The 21,361-nt window shown below is 31.9% G+C and overlaps 1 protein-coding gene across 1 annotated transcript in view; it reads right to left on the minus strand.

Moving 5' to 3' along the window:
* The window catches only part of Malrd1 (MAM and LDL receptor class A domain containing 1), a 670,952-nt gene that overhangs the window by 196,819 nt on the left and 452,772 nt on the right, over window positions 1-21,361 (minus strand). The window contains exon 30 of the mRNA XM_046423053.1: window positions 3,509-3,637. Within this exon, the coding sequence (XP_046279009.1) occupies window positions 3,509-3,637 (129 nt within the window). The remainder of the gene's footprint in view (window positions 1-3,508; window positions 3,638-21,361) is intronic.

Consider the following 21,361-nt stretch of genomic DNA (forward strand, 5'->3'; position numbering starts at 1 on the left):
CACTATGACGGCTGAATATAGGCAGTGGACAATAATTCCATAGGAAAAAAAAAAACAGATTTTCTATCTTAATTATTAATATTTTTACAAGATAATTGATCTATTTTGTTAGAGACCATGCATTTATGTAAAACGAGGGAGAAATGAAAAAGGAGGTAGAAATGCAAAAGAAAATTTTATCTTTGTTGATACTATACAGTAATAATTTGCTCTTGAGAAATACCACCATTTCTTTTTTGATTGTAATAAAAAACATGGAAGTGAGACATTAAATCTGACTGACAAATTTTGAAAGAATATAAAAATGAATCGGAAACAGCTAACATTATACATTCCAGAACACTGAACAAATATTTAATTCAATTCAATATATTCATTTACCTAATATATCCATTACTCTATTGGATAGATGTTATTATACATATCACACAGGTGAGGAAAATGAAATGTTTGAGAATTACAATAATTGCCTACCAAGCGAGGACTGTAGTCAAAATGAAGACTTCAGGTTAATAACTACAAAAGTCAATTCATTCCCTATATTTCTTTAAATATCATTTTAAAAATGTGATCACTTATTCCATTATTCACAATAGATTATCTATCTGGCTGCAGGAATTCAGCTCTAATGTCTATAATGCATCCAGAAGAACATCAATATGAAATACTGATGAAGTCAATTGGTAGAGTTAATGTCTCCTGTCTGTGGGTGCTATGCAGCACATTTTATGGATCTGAACAAAAACCATCAAGAGATTTTTAAAAATAATGACTATTCTCTTTCATAACATATTTTTTTATTTTAATAAACTTAAATACTTCCTGCAGTGATCTATCAAAATTGTGGGTATAACTAACCATATTTAAGTATGTCATTGACTTCAGTTTCTGAGAACCAAAATCGCCCCTATGTGTTTTCACATCAATAACTCAAATAGCTGTAGGAAAAATAAAAATCTCATGAGCAGCCTGAAAGGGAAAAAATGATAAAAGCAAAAAGAAAATGGGCCTCATTTATATTTGAAAAACCAATATACTTAGTAATTCTTCCTTTTATTTTCAAGCCTATATTTACATTACATATATAGATATGTGCATGTAATGCACACGTATTATTCTTCATTTGTAGTCCCCAAGTAAGGGGTAGTAACCTTATTATTGGTAGCATTTTCTGTATTTTAAAAATAATCAGGAATCTTTTCAGTTATGAACAACTTATATAATAAAAATCAAAGAACATTATATTTTAATACATTTTTCCCCTAAGCCCCCCCCCCACATTATTAAGCGAGTTTTTGAAGCCTAAAATAAAATCTTATGAATTCTGAGGTACTCAATTCTTGTAAAGTTGTTCCTAGCAAATAAAAGAAATAGGAATAAATGAAAGAATATTGAGTTTATATCAATACTTTCAATATATGTGCATCTTTAAGTGAAAGCAACATAATATCTATTATAACCTTATATGTACATGTAGAAGTTGCCATTTTCCCTTCACTAGGTTATGGATATCAATGCCTCCATATTCAAATTATTTTCCTTAATAATTTTCATAAAATTGTCCAAGATTTTATTGTTTATGGGTGATTATTAGATCCTCTACTTGCTATGTATTTGTGCAAAAAAATGGTGATTTCACAAATATTTAGGTCTTTCTTTTAGAACTTCATTGGAATTAATTTTTGTAGACAGTATGCATATATAATTTTTGGTGCTTTTAAATATAGCTAGAAACAGCACTAGAAAGTGTGGTTCAGTATATTATAAATTTAAAAATTTATATATGAACAAAAATGACATTTTATAAAATTACCATTATAATGCTGTGAATTCATATAGTGCAAACCTGTGCCAAGCACTTTTACAAATCCATTTAAAATTTAAATATGAAATAAATATAAGAGACATTATACTAAGTGAAATAATTCAGTCACAATAAGACAAATTTTATATGTGTCAACTTAAATGAGGTATATAGAACAGTCAAATTCATAGATACAGAAACTACATTTCTAGTTGTCAGAGGTTGGGGAGATGATTGGAGTTATTATCTAATGGTCAGAGTTTAAATTATAAAATTTATAATTTTCAATTTATGATTTAAACTCTATTTTATAATTTCTAGAAATGGATGGTGGTGATGGCTTTACTATAATACAAATGTACTTAATGCTACTGAACCACGCACTAACAATTATTAAAACAGTAAATTTTATGTTACATATATTTTACCATAATTAAAAAAATAAGATACATAAAAAAGAAACAATGAAAGAAAGTGAGTCCTTCAAAGCATCATCCCTATAAGATATCAAGGAATAAAAGTAATGTTAAGAAACAAAAATTTAAATAAACTCGGGTGGTAACTTGTCTCCAAAAATTCTTCCTTCCTTGTAATGCATGACATTTTCCCTTTGAGAAGTGAAGTCTATTTTCTCTCTTTGATTTGAGGCTAGACTTTGTTATGTGCTTGACCACAAGAATGAAGTTGGTGTACATCCTGGAACACCTAAGGCTAAGTCAAAGGCTCCTTGCTGGTTTTCCTGGGGCTCTTGGAACACTAACTCCAGTAAGAATATAGTCCTATGTATGACAGCTGTTGGCCTGTCTTCTGTAACTGTCATGTTCTGGGAACCCCAAGAACATATAATACCCCTGGAGAACGAGATGCCCATCAAGTAGGATGATGAGACCAAAGAGTACCAATGTTCCAAACTTGGAAGGGAAGCAGCTATCACAGAAGTGATTTTCTAGTTCCACTGTACTAACTCACATCATGTAAAATGGAAAGCAACCACCTGGCCTGAATTACTGACCCACAATAGTCAGCCCAAAATGAAGCTATTGTTGAGCCACTATTTTGAGGGTGCCTTCTTTGCAGCAAATTATAATTCTAATAGGTAGTATGTAAGGGACAAAATTCTATATGAGAGCTCATCAGTTAAGATACATGAGAAATTATTTGGATTTAACTATTTCCTATATTTTACAATTATGTATTTGATTTTATACAAGACTTTTAAAAAGATACTTGAATAAACGTTTGAGTACAAAAACGAGTAGAGTACTTTTAGTCCAACATAATTGAAAAAATCAGTTACTAAACTAATATTTATTTAATGAGTTCATTTTAGCTTCAACCATAAAATAAACCTTTTTGGAAACAGAAATGGAAAAAGAAATAAAAACAAATGAAAAATGTAGATAGGCATAGTTCAGTTTCTGGTCATTTTAGTTATGATCTTCTAGACATTTCTGCATAAATATGTGGTGGAAATTTTTTTGTCATATAATTTTCTACAGATTTCACCATAGAAGTAGAAACAATAAGAAGACTACCATTTAGATGTTTATATAGGAAAGTTGGGGGAAATGTTTTCATGATTCTAAATCTATGCTTGTGCATGAAAAAAAAATTATTTTCTCAACCCTCAGAGCCAATGTTTCTTTACTAACAAAGCACAAATCTGAGTAAACCAACTACATTAAATCAGACAGACATACTTACCACAGTAAGCTTCGTCAGATCTATCAGAACAGTCTGGCTTATAGTCACAGACAAGGTGGCCTGCAATACACTTCTTGTCCTCGCACAAAAAATCAGTGGCTTCTGAACAAATCTCAGAAATCTCTCCAACTAAGGGGGGGAAAAACATTTTTTTAGTCTAGGTTTTCATTACATTTGAAGAGTCCTCTTGTTCTATAGATTTCACACTATTAAATAAGGTAGTGATTTTAACAGTTATCCAAGAAGATATGCTTCTATTTAACTGCCTTTCTCTCCACCCCACCTGCAATTGTTCAGAAAGTTACAAAGAATTATTTTGAAATACCTTTTAGCTGCTCATGGGCTGACCGTGATCTATTATATACACACAAACTCCTGACCAAGGCATTAAGGATCCTTTATTTTTAATTATGGCTTAACTTAGTTTCCCAGTTTTACTTTCTGAGATCCATCTCATAAGCATCTGAAGGTTATACCCTGTGACTGAAGTGTGACATTATTCTTCATGTTTCCATGCATTTACATTTGATGCCTGCACTGCCTAAACTAACTAGTCCCTTTTAGACCCTAGACAGTCAACTGTTCAACATCATAATCAAAGAAACAATTTTACTCTCTCTCTTTCTTCCCTGTCTTTTGGTCCTTTTGTGTAGAACCATTTCATTCCTATATTAGAATGCTTCCTACTTCCTTAAGAGTTGTTTACACATTCGTCTGTCTCTCTAGATTCCAAGCTCTCAGACATTTTCATTGTGTTCTCAAGGGCCCAACATAGCACCTAAGATACAACTGCTTCCTAAGTGTAGGTTGTAATAACTGAAGACATACTGGTTTCATCTGAAGGAAGCTTAGAAAAGTGGATTGACAGAGTACTTTCAAAGAATTCATATATTTGAACATCATTTTAACTGATATGTAGACAAATGCTGATATTTTACCATCACTGCTCTCAAGTTCTAAAATTACTTTTTAAATCAATTTTAATAAGTAAAGTTCAGCAATTTCTTTAAAACTTAGACTATTCCAGACACTTGTTTGGTATACCCAGTATTGGGATAATTTACTTACAAAAAGACAGTATTTCCATGAATGAACAGATTAAAACTCTATAGACATGAAGAAGAGTGTATATTTATCATCTCTATATCATCCCTTTAATATAACAGTTAATGCCTGTATAATTCCTGGGAATAACTTACTAGTATAACTTAGAAGATATAAATGTGAAAAACGAAGCAAGGGTATCTAAGACATAAGAGCAAATATTTAACTATGGGCATTAGTAAGACAAGGACTCAAAGATCATGTTCAATGAGTAGTTTATAAAGTTTGCCACAGAATTTTAATTAACACTAGTGAGAATTTATGGTTAACTCAGAGCAGTATGTGGACATTGTTTTGTATACAAAGTATATGCATTTGAGCTTGTTTTATTTTTCCTCGCCATAAGACGAAAAGCCATATAATTACTCCACAGGGGAAATGTGTTTTGAATTCAATCTAAATAACTGGTTCATTAATTCTTTAAAGTATGACTAAATAGACTATATTTCTAAAATGAAGCTTCTTTTCCTTAATGATATAGAATGGCAAAGACATGGTGAAAAATCAAGTCAGTATTTTGAATTGCAGTAAATCAACAATAACTAGAATTGCTATGGTATATTAGGAGAACCAGGAATAAATAAATAAAAAGAGCCCACAATACAAAGAAATGTAAATTTTTAGGACAAGAATGTGGTAAATTGAAAGGACAGATTATTTTAGTTAGTGAATGTCTTACACATGTTTAGTCATTTATGTCTTTATTTAACCAAAATGATTACAACAGTAACTAGTCACCTAGTAGGCAGATATGCAAAAGCAAAGAGTCTCACATCTTCTAAATTTGGTAATGTAAGAATGAAAGAACATTAGTGTTTATAATAGAGAGTTGGAGATAATCTGGCTAGCAGCATATGTATGTAAAGACGAGATAATTATTTAGCTTTAGAAAAAGGTTGACTAAGAGAGTTTTAAAATACTAAAGCTAAAGCATGATAAATTGAAAGATCCTGGAAAGAATAAATGAACTAAAAAATAATGTGGTTATAAGAAGTAAACATTTAATCTAGTAAAACCCTGAGTCATCATAGGACTAGTTTACTGTAGACTGGAATAACCTATAAACAGCTTAAAAGTGATACCAGTTGAAAATGGACTTAATTCTATTTTGAAACAGAATTTATAGTCAAAGAAATCCCTGACTATATGTATATTTCAATTTAGATTAAAATAGGTGCTCCCCCGCCCAGGGTTCATTTTACTGAACTAGATATAATTATTCCATACATTATATTTACTGAACAAATACTTGTGTGATCATCTCGTTCAAGTGATGATAGTCAATATGCCCTGAGAGTTCAGACTATGAATGTCACACAGCTACCCATTTTAGGCACCTTCGTTTCTCATTTACAGAATACTAACACTATGAAGGATACAAAAGATACAATGGGCACACCTCTGGCCTTTGTACCCATGTTCCTTAGTTGACTAATCAACACATTTGGTTTGAAAATCACCTGAAAACAAAACAAAACAAAAAAAACAAGTAGGGTTTCTAAGTAGCTATCTACAAATCAAAGAATAAATGAAATTCTAAATAGAGAACTTCCCAAAGAAATTTAAGAAGTCATGCAAAATATCCAAGAAGCTATATTTGTCCTAACCAAATAAGCATCTAGATGCACAGAGAACACAAGATTATACTACAAGAAAGAATTTTTATAACCAAAGACTTGGAGATATTCACGAGTGAGCAAGGGTAAATAAATTGATCAGCTCTGCATAGACATGTTACACTGTGAGAAACTAGGTCTTTTGGTTCTCAAAATACTTCTAACCTTTGATTTATTATGATAGGTGAATAAAAACTCTGAATTTTAAAAAGTATTTTGTTATAAAAATAATTTAGATGCATTATGCAAAATGTAGGATAAAATCCTTCTCTTTTACACCAATACTTCCCATCGTTTGCTGCATTTCCTTTCCCAGTTTTAATATTTTCGAAAAACACAGTAACATATACATCATATTTTCTTATTTATAGCTTATCATATAAATGTTTTCGTATTTTTTGTCTGCATTTCAGTCACTACTAACACATACAAAATACATTGAAAACTAAATATACCTTAGTTTACTTAACAATTATATTATTGCTAAATTCTTTAAGGGGCTTCAATAATTTTATATTTATATAATCTTATGTTAATAAAACTATATGTAGCTTATGCATAGTTGGAAATATTTATGTGAGAGAGACTCCAAAAAATGGCATTATTGAATGAAAAAATGTACTGAGGAATTTGTGTCTTTATGGGCTCTTGAAAACTATTAATAAATAGATTTTCAAAGTACCTATGCTGCTTTAAATGATAATCTGTAAGAGGATGAATGTCACTCTGTATACCTTTTTCTTCCATAACATGATGCCCTATCAGTGGTTTAACTTGCATGATTTATTTATTCAATTAGCTTTTCTTTATATTTTTCTTATAAGTCATATATATATATATATATATATATATATAATGCACACACACACACTTTGTAAATTTATTATTTATACCTACTTTTTAGTTAATTCAGTTTGGCCCAATTACTTTCTATTAAAATAATTCTGTCCAAATTCATTACATGGTGATGAGGACCCAAGTTTTAAACACAGTATTCTCTCATTCTTCCTAAAAGATCAGTTCATCAGAGCGATAATTCAGATAAACCAGTTGTCAGACATTATTTCTTTAAATATCCTTTTTGCCTCTCTTCTCTGTCCTTTCTTTCTGATCTCCTCCTATGCCTGTTTGTATGTTTAAAGATGTCCCACATTTCTCTGAGGCTCTCTTCCTTTTTATTCATTTTTCCTTTCTGTTCTTGATATTGCGCAATCTCTATTAATCATTGATTCTTGTACCAGTTCAAACTACCATCGACTCTGTATAGTAAAACATCCACATCAGTTACTCACTTGGTTCTTTTGCATAATTTGTCTCATCAATATTTTCCTATTTGTGAGACACTGTCATGATACTTCTTCAAGCACACTTTCAAGCAAAACTTTGTTTTTATTATTTGACCATATTTATTATGTTCAAAATCTGGATCCTCCCAAGACAGTTTCTGCTGCCTTTTTTAATTAATCATATTTTTCATATTCATTTCCATGCCTTATAATTTTTGATTGAACATTAGACACTTTACCTAATAGATGGTAGCAACTCTGGATACTGATCCTTCTCTGATCCCTAATGCTAAGACAATGATTACCTGAAGAGTTGAGTGATTTTTCATTTATGGAATATTCTCAATGTTATCCCTTGAAATACCATCTTCCTCTAATTCTCTGTGCTCTGCTTCTTGAATACTCATTAGAAAAGTGTTGGATTTATTCATTTTATCCCCAATGCCTCTGAATCTATCTCATAGGTTTTTTTTTTTAATCTTTACTTTAAGGTGATACATTCTGGTGAACAGACTCACATTTATTTAATAGTTTATTCTTTTTCTTTGTCTTTAACTTGTTTAACTTTTCTTATGCTGTTTATTTTCAATTATAATTTAATTTCTTTCAAAAAGTTAAATGTAATTATTTCAATTAAATATTCAGTCTTTTTTCATGTTTTTTTTCTTTTTTATGATTCTAACAGCACATGGTTCCAACATCATAAATTCCAACTTGTCCTTGAAGTTCAAAATTTTCCAGAAATTTTACTATTCATTTGTTGTTTGGGAATTTCCATCTCACGTCTTATATTATGTGTGGTATGGCACAGGTTTAGGCTTAGGCTTTGGCTTGCTTGCTTTCTCTCTCTCTCTCTCTCTCTCTCTCTTTCTCTTTCTTTCTTTCATTCTTTCCAAGCCTCTGGACTGGCAACGAATTACCTTGCGAATTTCCAGATATAAAGCAATTTTTCCAGTCATAGAAAGGATGACACATTATGCAAAACGCTTTGTTCAGGTCTAGATTCTAGATCTTACAGGGAATTGAAAACTATCAGTCCCAGATTCCATAGTCAATGTTCAGAGTGCCAAATTGTTTAGGCTTCTGGAAAGTAAGCTTTTGCCTAAAATTCACGTTTTTGCTTTTGGTTATTGAACTGAGAGATTTTCTTTTTCCTTTTTAAATTTTAGTTAAGAGTAAATAATCAGTGCTTTTTTAAAAATATTTATTTTTGTATTCTAATTAGGCATATATGACAGCAGAATGCATTTTGATTCATTGTACCCAATTGCAGCACAACTTTCATTTCTTTAATTGTACATGATATAGTGTCGCATTGTATGTGCAGCCATACATGTACCTAGGGTAATGATGTCCATCTCATTCCACCATCTAATAAGTGCTTTTTAAAACTTATTTTCATGTACTGGTAAGTGGCAAGCACATTCTATAATGCGACTTATTAATTTTTCTGCATTCCAACTGTCAATATAGTTGGTGTTTTTAAAATTATTATATTTTATACCACGCATTCTAAAAATAACCCAAAGAAATTCCCCATAAATCAATTTTCCACATTACTCATTATTTAGATTACATTTTCAGCTAATTGCATACTGCCAAATGATATCAGTGTTTAAAAAAATAGCAAAAACAGGCACATGTACTCTCTTCCTTGCGTTCACATAAAACCCAACAGATATTAATGTGTATCTGAGTGTGTTAATTAAAATCTAAATAGTCAAATGTGTTTTTAGTGATTAGAAGAGGCAACATTTATGAAACAGGGTTTCTTTTTACTTGTTAATACATGGATTTTTCCATCATTCCTTACTGATTTTTGTCTTTATGTCTTTAAATAGTTTTATGGTAGATATGCTTCAAAAGTGTTGATATTATAACTAGAAGGTTTACCTCTAGTTATAGCTGGTTATTCTGGACAGTAAATATTGATTGCTAAAGGACAGTTTAAATATATGGACCAAGATAATTATTTGAACCCAAGTTCTTATAAAAGCTCTTTAACCCTCAGTAAGCCATTTAAAGTTGGTCTTAAATGACAATAAGAGCAATCAATCTCTTATACAAAGTACAATATGTTTGCATCCAGTGATGGCATCAATTTAGAACCTTCCACTTATTTATTTAGAAACATGTTAAACAAATCAGACACTATGAAAGTTATTGAGATAAACCTTCAAAGGATTTATAATTATTTATAATCTAGCAATGAAAATTTACCAAACAGTGTAGTTAGTGCTATAATTGAAGATATTTATGAGTTTCTGTCAAAGGACAAAGTAGTCCCATCTGTACTGGTTTGTCAATACATATTTAGTAAATTTATTTAATAGGTAGCCTTTCAAATTACCTATCATCCCAGCTAGACATTTAATCAAGCAGAGAGATGAGCCAGAACATATATAAACATATATGGATATAACTCAAAAGACAGAAAATAGAAATTTCCTTATAAAACTCCATTCTTAGTTTCTTTATAAACAAGTTTGGCAACATATTAAAAAATTAATATGACTAGAAAATTCACATTTATTTAAAGGAAGAACAACATTTGGGATAATAAAAGGGAAGCTTATTTTAGAAAGATCATGCACCCCTAACCTTTATTTATAGATGACTATTTCACTTCAATATTCTCTCATTTAGAAAGAAATACCAGGAGCAAGTTTTACAGATAGAAGAAAATCTCAACACTAGGGACAATGTGATATTATATGATCGGCATTTTCAAATGTCCAGAAAAGAACAATACCTTTTATTCATTTCATTCACCATGATTATTTAAATCTATCTTATGTTCAAAAGAATTGCCAGGTTTATAAAAGGTCAGAGCGTATATCAGGTAATTGATGACAACACATCTGAAACTGTAACCTCAGCGATCTCAATGACAGCAAAGTTCAGTTTGTGTCAAAATTATCAGAAGTGCTATCAGAGTTACTGGGCCATGTATCAGTGTACAGCAAGAGTTCAGGGGGGAAAAAAGAAGCAATTTTATTTGCACAAAGGCAAGGTGCATGCTAAAAGGAATATATCCTGAAGATCAGCTTTTGACTTTTTTAAAATAAAAGGTGATTTTATAAACTGTTTTGATATTTGTTTGAGATAAAATTACATATAGCAACGTCTCCTGTCTCCCATGAAACCCAGATTTTTACTTTTAAATTTCTTATATCTGAATATATTTTAAATGTCTAGTTTTCTTTGTGAATGTTCTATACAACTGACGGACAATGGATTGCAGAATCCTAGGCTGTATATACTTCATATAACTGACTTCAAGGATCTAACTATAGCAAAACTCATGTTTAGAAGGGCTACAAAGAAGAAACAGAGAAAATAAAATGATGAGGCCAAGAAAAGGCAGAATTATTCCATATGACAAGGACCACTATGATTTTATATGAAAAAGTTTTAGTGGTCTAATTATTCAGGAGCCCCCAACCACTCCTTACCTCTTTGAAGTTTCTACTAGTCCACTAAATGAACCTTGGCTCAGATATTTGATGATTTCCTGACACTTTAATAGGCACACAAACTCTTTCTATTCTGGACTCTAGAGCTGCATCTGGTGTGCGACCCTCAATTCTCTGAGCCTATTGGCACTCTATTCTTGGTACTATGCCAACATTTCTTGACATTCCTTCTTCCCCCTTGGCTCCATTTCTAGTCCAGGCATTTAAATGCCAGAGGAGAAATTGTGTTTCTCATTTTCATTCACTCTCACCTAAGGGTCACACTCACTGCCATGATTTCAACTTTCAACTTAAGTTGATGGGACATCTATATTTCTATGTCCTTTCCTTAAGTTCTATGCTACATTTTCTGTGAGATTTCTCTATAGCATATCAGATACACTACTCAGGACATAACTGAGATATTTTCTTCTTCCTTTGCTTCCTACTTTATATTCCTCTTCCCTTTGCTTCAGAGCATACCTTACAATAAACATCTATTCATGGTCAATAGATACACAACTTTTTAAATCTACCTTTGCTTTTCTCAAATTTTTATGCCCTCATCCTTCCTCAGCCATGTGGTGCAGATGGCTGCTGGAAACATACATGCTTGCTTTTTAAATATTGCATAATTATTGTTGGGGAGTGGTTACTTGGATAGACATTTTATTTCTCAACTTCCATTTGAGTAATAAGATGGTCTCTAGTGAGACCACGAGTGTTAGTTAGAGTCCATGATATGTCCCACTGACAGGTGAGGTCATACAGACTGTCACATGCTGCTCCCCATGGTCTGTTCCTGAACCTCTCAGATGGATAGGAAAGTCATAATCATTATGGTAGATCGTGAAGGCCAGAGCCTGAAAATCAGCCTGGGTCCTTGAAAAAAAAAAATGTATGATAAAAGCTCTCCATTGATTGGTTCATTAGGCAATGACTGTAAAGTGAATAAAAAGCGAACTCCTTAAATTGGAATATATTTTTTGATCTATTTTGGATCAATTTCATTGTAGTGATAGCCTAATGCAATAAGTTTAATTAATGCTATGTTTATGATAAGGTATACTGTAATGATGCTAATAAGATGGTAGTTCCAACTCCTGTGGAAAAGGTATTATTACATCCTTCATTCTCTATCAGCATATTGAGTAGATTAATTCATGCAATTCTCAACACAACTCCATGAAATAGGTGCTAGATTAAAAAAAATTAACTGAAACTTAAGTTCACACAGCTATTCAATAGCAAAGCCAGAATTGATGTTTGGGCTACACTGTTTTCACTCTTATCCAGCAAGATGGTTAAGTCCTCTTATTCTCTCAAGTGTCCAATCCTATAACCCACAAGTTCCGTACTGTGTCTTCCCCAACTGACCTTGTTCAGGTCCATTTAACTATCTAGCTCTCCTGGTACTTTGGACATCCTAAATTTAAGACAAGATATTGAAGTAAAAGATAATGATATGTTTCCTATTTGCTTTCTTCTCTACAACAAACTAAACCCCTTATGAAAACATTGAAGCATCCTTAAAGGAAGAACAGTACTACATTTATCATTATACAATCAATACAGAGCAGCACAGAGCCCAGGAACCTTTTGAGTGAAAAAGTTATATTTGTTAAACTGTGTTTAAACTTATTGTAGGCTAATTGGACTTTTACAGCTACAATCAGAACTAAACATACTCTAATATGCTATGAATATTAAGGGATAAGTGCCATATTTATTGAATTCAAAACAAATCAAGTAAAAAGATTCCTAGAATACTGTGCAGTTAAAAATGATTTTAAGAAAACCTTTAACCATTGGAAACCAAAGAATAAATAGTCTGGGTGGTGATTATTGGGACGATGTAAGACAAATTTGGAGATATGTATATTCCATGATTTTTGATAATCTATATAAACACAGACAATGAGGTAATTCATTAAGATCTTTATAGAAAAGGTGGCCCATAGTACAGGATGACAGGAGGCAGACAGCAAAGACAATCCAAGCAGAAATATGCTAAAAGAAACAGGGGATATTGAAAGTATGAATACTCCTGTTGAGGAAGGTGAAGACGAGAAATCACTCTAGGAAACTCTAGTCATCATCAAAAGACATCATTAAGGATGTCCATTCACACAGAGCATTCCAACTCCAACTTGAAGAAAGTCATAATGGATGGGACATGTCATGTCTATAGACCTAATTACAATTTTCCAGTTGCTATACTGACAGGGAAGTGCACTCTTTGCTCTATCTCTATTTCATTGAAGGGAGGTATAAAAGGAAATTTGACAATAAAGCATCATTGTCATATATATCTGATGGAGGATGACAAGAAAGAAAGTTCAAGTGATCATTTCATTTTATCTCAAGAGATTACTTTTCCTTGTGTTCAGGTAACTTTTGCTTAGGATTTATAAGAATAATAATATAGGGTAGGGGATATATGTTCAATTAACTTTGTTATTTGATAAATAGTTGTACATTCTTACTGGATTGAAAACAGCTATTTTTATATCTTACCACCAAATCAACAAATATTTACTAAGTTATCCATATGGGTTTTTTTTTTTCATTTCCAACTACTAGAGAGTAGTAGAATAATCATTAAACTGAGAGTTAATAAATTCCATATTTGTAAAATACCCAAAGTTACCTGAAATTAAATAATTCCATTAATCTAGATCTCTAAATTCTATGGAGTTTTGAATATTACCTTGAAGGTACTAAATTAATTTATTGAATATCCTTGTTTTTAAAATATATTAATGCAAATACAAAAATTCTATTGCAACTAACCTAAGCATAATTATTCTTTCCAGCTCCACAAAACATAAATCTTTTATGAAGTAAAATGTAAGTTGAAAATTCCTTTAAAATTTTTGGGCATTAGAGGTTTAAAAACCATACTTGTAGAAGGATTTGGCCATAGGCATTCCCATCCCAGCATGTATTCTTCCACTGGATTAAAGAAATCAAGTGTCACATACAGCCTAAGAGTTTATCACCACTGACCTTAGAAAAATAAGATGTAAAAATCAAAATGTTAACAATTTTAGTAAAAAAAATTACAATGATAGTTGGGCTATTGAGATGGAGAGTTTGAAAGTGTGCATTGAAATAAGAGTTACGTTTCTGAAGTGTACATGCCCCAAGGAGAGGGTCATGGAACTTCTATGTTCAAGGTGTGAGAAATTGTCACATGGATTAAAAAATGTTAACAGGAAAGGTTTTGTAAAATAAGTTCTATTCTTTGCAGCCTGGAGTGGTGTTCAAAGCAAACACAAGATGAATGGGTTTCCTGGTTCACAGCAATTGCTCAGATTATCACTATAGGTCATAATGTATGCTGGGACAAAGCCCATTCTCATCTCCATGGTCGTCTCATGAACATCCCTCCAGCCCCAAAGATAACACACTATGCGGAAGGGAGGGCAGGGAAACAGGCCTACAAAGACTTTTGTCTTGGTAAGTAGGATTATATCTGCACAATCAGAGACACCAGAGATCCTGGATCTAGAACAGGGAGCACAGGCTCTAAGGAAGCACCTCTTCTTAACTCAAAAGACTCCTCACCAAATAACTCATCACCAAATGGGGAAGAAGTGGGGCCCCTGGTAGTAAACAGAGGCCTCTGATGTTGCTTACAGAGGATCACAGGCGGCACTACCTATTCTATTCTATCAGAATAGACAACTGATCAAAGATAGACCAACAGGATTTTTCATTTAGGATTGACTTTGACATACAGACATAGAGAAATGGCAGGTTTAGGGAACACAGACATCCAAAGGGCAACTCACTGGAGCAAATTGTCATGAGCTCTCACAGCTTAGGTTATTGGAACCACTTTTCCCAAGAAACATTTTTTATGCACTGACTTATCCAGTTATCTGACCTGCTATCCCACAATCTTTAGCAAAAAAATATTCTTCATTATTTAGGGTAGGTAAAATTGATATCCAGAATGTGTATTATAAATGATAAATATTAATTGTATCTATTATTAATCTGTGTTGACTCTTATCTGGAAGTTGAGGAAAAGGATTATAATAACAACCAGCAATATGTGTAATAAAAGAAAAACAAGCCCACAGTGAAGAAAATGCATGGCTTTCCTAAAACAACAAGGTTCTACAACTCCTCTGACTTTAATATCATCAGTGGGTTTTTAATGAAGTATGAGAGCTTTTGAAATGCTGAGCACCTGATTCAGATCTTTTAATTAGCCCCTATTATCTATTATTTATGTAGTAAAGTCACCTCAGGACACTGTTATGCAATTTTATGTTATGTAATTTTCAATTTATGGGCAAATTTCAGGGTCAAGCAATGATCAAGTTATGTTTTTATTAATAATAAGAACACAAACAAGTCTGATTCAAGTACAACATTATCTTTGACCAGTTCTATCCAACCTTCTTACATTTGTGAGGTGTATAGAAATTTCATCTAAAAGCATTTTTCATATTGTATTTCAATCAGATCTCTAGAATGTAACAGGTTTATTGTAGATTAAAGATAACTGTGGAAACTGGAACTCGTGGTAGATATTCTTTACCTTATTTTCTTTCCTTCACAATTATTAAAATATTAGCTACTAAAAAAAGAAATTTTGAAATAAAATCTCCTTAAAATCTGTCAAAGTAGTGTGATTTAGTGAAATTTCACTAATCTTTCCAAAAAGTCAGATTTCTCATTTGGCATGGTTACTATGTGGCTGGTTGATCTAAGTACAGACAAGTGATCAAAGGTGAACTAACAGGATTATCCCATTTGGGATTAACTTTTCTAAAAAGACACCCAGAATTGGCAGGGTTAGGGGCCACAGGCACTAATGGGCAGCTCATTGAAGCATATTTCTATAAACCCCTGCTGCTTAGGTTCTTGGAACTTACTGTTCCCAAGAATGGCTTACGCACTGGTTTCTTCAATTCTCTGACTCACCATGTTGAAGTTTCCATATGAATATCAGGTAAATGATATTCATTTAAATGAGCTAATGTATGCAAAATTTTCAGGATATGCTTGGCATGTAAGAAATATACTATTAACATTAGTTTTTACAATTTTTATTTATGATTCTTGATTCCTTGTCTTTTTAGACTTCACTTTCTTTATCTGTAAAAAGAGTTCTTGTAATACTTAACTAAGATAAGATATATAAAGTCAGCAAAACAGTCTTTAATTTGCAGAAGGTTTTAAAGTGTCTAATTCTTTTTGCTTTTATCATAGGCCAGCATTTTTCCTACAAAAAAATGCTGCTTTGAGGAAACATTAATTACCTTTTATATTATCATTTATTTTCTAGAGTTATAAATATTTATTATTAATATATTAATTTTCAATTTAAAATGGGCTGCTCGCTTGTAATGACTTCAGAGATGACATCACTATGCTTGATGACTGCATATCATGGCAGACCACTCTTCAACAGGCTGTCAAAAATTAAACAACAGAAGCTATGCCTTAGAATAAAAACACTGTTTTACTAATTTACTAATGAGATTATAGAAAAGAGTCTTGCCTATTTGATTAAAAGACTGTTGAAATATATATGGACACATTTATTTATCTATTTGGATTTACACTGGGGCTAGAATAAATTTATAAATATGTATGTGCGTGTGTGTGTGTGTGTGTGTGTGTGTGTGTGTATTCTGATATAACTGCTCAATGACAAAACAAAATGGTGGCCTTATTGCTTATATTCTCCTGTCTACTCATTTAAAAAAATAAGTGCATAAAATTTGATGACAACAATAAAAATTTGCCTGATTAACAAAAAGGCAAAGAGGGGGAGTATACAAGTTTATTGGATTAGAGAAAGGGGAATGAAGGGAAGGTATGCAGGATGGGAACAGGAAAGACAGTAAATGAATCATACAGAACTTTCATGTGTTCATATATGAATACATGACCAGTGTAACTCCACATCATGTACAACCACAAGAATACTCCATGTATGTATAATATATCAAGATATACTCTACTGTCATGTATCTCTAAAAGGAATAAATAATAAAAGAGAAAAAGAAGGTGAATAAATATTTTTTTAAAAAAACCCCAAATGACCAATGAACACATGAAAAAAAAAGAAAAGAAAAAGAAAGTTCAACATCACTTATCATTAGGGAAATATATATTAGAGTCAAAATGATATACTATTTCACATGCCTTATAATGGTTACTACTCAAAAACAGAAAATACAAGTGTTGGTGAGAATGTAGATAAGCTAGAATCCTCCAGTACTATTGATAGAAATGTAAAATATTACAACCTCTATGGAAAATAGTGTGACAGTTCCTCAAAACTTTAAATGTAGAATTACCACGTGATCCAGAGTTCTTTCTTGGAAAATATCCCAGAATACTGAAAGCAGGGACCTGAAGAGAAATGTTCATAGCAGCATTATTCATCAGAGTGAAAACATGGAGCAACCTGTCCACTAAGAAATGAACAGAAGGAAAAAAAAATGTAGTATGTATACAATGCACTGTTAGCCCTAAAAAGGGAATGAAGTCCTGTCACAACATGGATGAACCTGGAGGATACCCAGCTAAATGAAGTGAGCCAATCACAAAAGCACAAGTACTCTTCCACTCGTAGGGACCCAATCAAATTTACAGAGACAAATAGAACGATGTTGCTGGGGGTGGGAGGGTAGGTAGAAAATTGGGACTATGCCTTAATTGGTACAGAACTTCAGTTCTGCAAGATAAAAAGAGTTCTGGAAACAGATGCTAGTGACAGAGAACAATGAAGTGAATATGTTTAATGCCATGATCTGAGTCCCCTTAAAAATGATTAATATGGTAAGTTTTATGTTTTTATGTACTTTAATACAATTTCTTAAAAAGTAAAAAATATAATTGCTGATATTTAGTGTACGGGGTGCTCTTATAGAAGCAGGACTACAACAAAATTTTATCAACAACTTAAATCTGGAAACATCTTTATTGAGAAAAAAACTTTGAATGCTAAAATATTTTACCTTGATTTGCATCAGGATACTGCCATCAAATCTGGCAAGTAATACTGTCTAGATTTTTAAACTTGTATATTTTTAAAGATGCATGTGAGGAATACATGGAAACTTCACATTTAGTAATGACTGCATCTAAAAGTGAGGAGGGAAATGATGAATTCAAACAACAACAATAACAAAAACAAACAGACACTAGAATTAAATAGAAAGGATCAAAGAAACTGAGTCAGTTTTTTTGAAAAGATAAAGTTTTTAATCCTTCATCTGGAATTACTAATAAAAAAAAGATAATACCAAAATATATAACATTATAAATGAAAGAGGTGATATTACACCTGATATCACAGAAATACAAATGACTATAAGATCATGTAATTATTCACAATTCTATGCTGATAAAGTGAATAACTTAAAATAAACAGGAAAAAAATTCCTAGAAACATAAAAATATCCCAAGAATGAGCCATAAAAAATATATTATCTGAATACAGAGCTTGAATCAGCAATCAAAGGATGTCTCAACAAAAAGAGCAAAGAGGTAGATTCACTGGTAAATTCTACCAAACATAAGAAGAATTAATAGCAACCCTTTCATTATGTCCAAATAATTGAAAATGAGGAAACATTGCCAAACTCATTTCCCAAGACCTATATTTTTTGCTAATATCAAAGTCATAAAAGGACACTATGAGAAAAGCAAACTACAGACCAACGTCCCCAATGAACACAGATGCAAAACTCCTCAACATAATACCAGCGAGCATAATGCAGCAACATACTAAAAAGATCATGCACCATGCTCAAGTGAGATTTAAACGTGGGTTACAAAGATGGTTAAATATACATGAATCAATAAATATAAAACACTGTATGAATGGAATGATGAAAATCACATGAGCATCTCAATGGATGCAGAAAGAGCAACTGACAAATTTTAATATCTTTTCATGATAAGAACTCAGAACAAACAGGTGTGGAAGGAATGTACTCCAACGTAATAAAAGCGATATATGGAAATAAATCCCACAGATACCATGACACCTAATAGCAAAAAGCTGAAAAATATTTCTCTCAGATCAGGAGCAAGACAAGAATACCCATTCTCATCACATCTATTCAACATAGGACTGAAAATCCTAGGCAGGACTAATAGTCAAGAAAAGAAAAAAGCATCCAACTCTGAAAGGAAGAAGTAAAAATATCTGTTTGCCAATGAAAGGATGTTGTGTGTAGAAAACCCTAAAACTTCTCAAAAAACTATTAGAATTAATTTAAAATTTAGTAAAGTTGCAGGACAGAAATTGGCCCATTAAAAAATCAGTTTCATTCCTGTATAATACAACAGATTATTGAAAAACAAAATTTAGTGAACAATCCTAATTTACATTATGATAAAAAATACTTAAGAATAAATATAACCCAGGAAGTGAAATATTTGTACACTGAAAACTACAAAACACTGATTAAAACAATTAAAGAAGACACACATTAATTTAAAGATATCTTGTGTTCACAGATTGGAAGTATTAATATTATTAAACTGCCTGGACATCTCAAAGTCATCTATACATTCAATGCAATTCCTATAAAAATTCTAATGGCATTTTCATAGTAGAAGAAATTTTAAAAAAATTCTAAGAAAGAAGAACAAAGCTTCTTGATCACACTACTTGATTTCAAAATATATTATAAAGCTACAATAATCAGAACACTATGGCACTGGAAATTCAGACATATAGAGCAATTGTACAGAAGAGAGAGCTCAGATGTGAATCCATACGTAGATAGTGAGTACACATGGGGTATATAGCCTAAGGAATTGAAAACAAAGTGATACCTGCACATGTCTGGTCACTGCAGCATAATATTTTATAATTACAGAAACAACTTGAGTGTCCATAGATGAATGAATGCATAAATAAATTTGGAGGGTATTGTGCAATATGAAATAAGCCAAACACACAGAAAGACAAATAGTATATGATCTCAGTTGTATAAGGAATTTAAAATAATCAAAATCATAGCCTTGGTGCTTACCAAGGCTGGGGTTGGGGAGCAGAAAATATGGGGGTGATGAATAAAGAGTACATTTTAGGTAGGCAACATAAATAAATTATGGAGTTGTTTCATATAGAATAGTATCTGTAGCTAATAACCCTGTGTTGGATGCATAACATCTGCTAAGAAAGTAAATCTTATATTAAGTGTTCTTACCATTAAAAACAACAACAATAATAATAAAGAGGGTGAGAGGGAACTGGAATATGATATTTGTGTTTATTACCTTAACGGTGGGAATTGGTTCATGGGTGTACTTATCCCCAAATCTGTGGAGTTATATACATTATGTATAGCTTTCATATGATAATGATATTAAATAATGTAGTTTGGGAAACAAATGAATTTTTTTATTATGGAACACTGATTTTTTTTTTTTTTGCTTATAACATTACTTTATTGTGCAACATAGCTTATATACTAGAAGGACAGTGCTGTAACAAAACTCCTATCTTAACATCACAATCTTAGATGAATGAGTTTTTCCTTAGTATTTATTTCCAAAAACGCAAAAATTAGAAATATAATAAATTATTTCTTGCTATAAGAATAATCATCCCTGATTACATAAAATAATTAATGAAAGGAATGAGTTACAATTTCCATACCTAGGGAAGAATCTTAAAAACAAAGAGCTCCAAAGAAGCAAATCACTAAAAAACATGCCCCTGTGTATGATTCTGTATATGTAGGACAAAATTGCAGCAAAATTAAGTAATATTATTTAGGAATATAATAAGTTGTGCAAAAACTAAAACAAAATCAAAAAGATTATTATTATTAAAGGCAGGGATTTCCTCTGACAGAAGAGAAAAGCACCCGTCACAGAAGAGTACATAAAAGATTAGCAAAGCATAGATAATATACTTAATTTTGTGCTTAACTTAAGGGATCATATTAAGTTGAAAGTGCACATTACAATTCTCTTTTATATATACCAGAAGGACTCACAACACTGTTTATTAGAATTATCTGAAGCTTTAAAATGTGCGGATGCTTGAACCCCACGTCCAGAGGGAATATGTAATGGCTCTGGTGTGGGGCTTAGGCAGGGAATATATTTTAAACTCCCCAAGAGGTCTGAATGTGCAACTGAGGTTGAGAATCATGACCAGTGACACATTTCATAATAGGATGTAACCATTGTTTAAATTTTTTTTTTTAAAAAAAGAAAGAAAAGAGATGGGGAGGGGAAAGAGAAGAAAACAGGAAGGAAAATAAGATTTTGCCCTTTCAGAGAAATGATTTGCTACAGGTAAATTAGTATCACAACCAATGAGAACCAAGAGAATAAAATTTATCAAAGAGCATATTTCAGAAAATAAGCTTTTTGGGAACCTGGAAAGCCAGA

This window comes from Marmota monax, unplaced genomic scaffold (assembly GCF_021218885.2).
Source record: "Marmota monax isolate L192 unplaced genomic scaffold, Marmota_monax_Labrador192_F-V1.1 WCK01_AAM20220418_F8-fsc00098, whole genome shotgun sequence".
Classification (NCBI taxonomy): Eukaryota; Metazoa; Chordata; class Mammalia; order Rodentia; family Sciuridae; genus Marmota; species Marmota monax.